Consider the following 1198-nt stretch of genomic DNA (forward strand, 5'->3'; position numbering starts at 1 on the left):
CCAGGAAGGGGCAGTGTAGAGTCAACCAGACTGCTGTGGGTCTGGAGTCACGTGTAGGTCAGACCGGGTAAAGGATGCAGCTGGAACGACTGAGTGAATCCTTTCCCACAATAGCGGTTCCCTTCCCTAACAAGGGAGAGAGTGAATCAGATGGAGGCTTTCTCCCCTGCACCACCCCCTCCCTGAAACGGTCTCATCGTTAGATTCCGAACTCCACATTTCTGACCGAATACCAATTCTGCCATCTGTCGTGGCGGGATTCGAACCCGGGAGTCCCCGGAACCGGGTTGATGGTCCATTCGATAATAGCACTCGGCCGTCACTCCTTCAATCCCCCTGCAATGGCACGTGAACTCGCTGGTGGCTCCGCAGGTGGGAGGAGCGGGTGAAGCCCTTCCCGCACTGAGAGCAGGTAAACGGCCTCTCCCCCGTGTGGACCCGCTGGTGGATCAGCAGGGTGGAGGAATCGCTAAAGGCCTTCCGGCACTCAGGGCAGCCAAAGGGCCTCTCCTCCGTGTGGATCCGCTGGTGCCTCATCAGGGAGGAGACGTGGGTAAAGGCCTTCCCGCACTCGGGGCAGCTGAAGGGCCTCTCCCCCGTGTGGACCCGCTGGTGGGCCAGCAGGTGGGAGGAATGTCTGAAGGCCTTCCCACACTCAGAGCAGCTGAAGGGCCTTTCCCCAGTGTGGATCCGCTGGTGCCTCATCAGGGAGGAGACGTGGGTAAAGGCCTTCCCGCACTCGGGGCAGCTGAAGGGCCTCTCCCCGGTGTGGACACGCTGGTGGGCCAGCAGGTGGGAGGAATGTCTAAAGGCCTCCCCGCAGTCGGTGCAAGGGAATGGCCTCTCCCCGGTGTGACTGCGCCAATGAGTCTCCAGGGCAGACGGGACACGGAAGCCTTTCCCACAGTCGCCACACTTCCACGGTTTCTCCACGGGGTGGGATTCCTCAGGTTTCTCCATGGCCACAGCTTCAGCTGCTCACAAACACGTGTAGTGCCCCTCCCTGCCGTGAAATCCTCTTCCCAGGCCGTATAACTGTTTCAGGCTCCACACACAGTGCGCTGCAACAGTTGGGTCTCTCGTCCAGTCCCACTGATGCTGAAAACGTCCTCAAACAGGAACCAAAAAGCGTTGATCCCTCTCACAGAAATCACAGTCAAAAATAGTTGCTGTACCGATGGATTGAGTGACTGTCAGA

The 1198-nt window shown here is 59.1% G+C and overlaps 1 protein-coding gene across 1 annotated transcript; it reads right to left on the bottom strand.

The window, feature by feature from the left end:
• Positions 1 to 282: 282 nt before the first annotated feature.
• On the bottom strand, positions 283 to 960 carry LOC148144658 (uncharacterized). The gene has a single exon (XM_087975039.1). The coding sequence runs from the start codon at positions 958 to 960 to the stop codon at positions 328 to 330; it is 633 nt and encodes a 210-aa protein (XP_087831165.1). The 3' UTR covers positions 283 to 327.
• Positions 961 to 1198: the final 238 nt, after the last annotated feature.

Source organism: Chiloscyllium plagiosum, unplaced genomic scaffold (assembly GCF_037043375.1).
Source record: "Chiloscyllium plagiosum isolate Xiang-an unplaced genomic scaffold, Cpla_swu_hap1 HiC_scaffold_27, whole genome shotgun sequence".
NCBI classification, from domain to species: domain Eukaryota; kingdom Metazoa; phylum Chordata; class Chondrichthyes; order Orectolobiformes; family Hemiscylliidae; genus Chiloscyllium; species Chiloscyllium plagiosum.

What these genes read in the sequence shown, in the direction of transcription:
- LOC148144658 (XM_087975039.1), bottom strand. Translation starts at nt 960, where the DNA reads ATGGAGAAACCTGAGGAATCCCACCCCGTGGAGAAACCGTGGAAGTGT.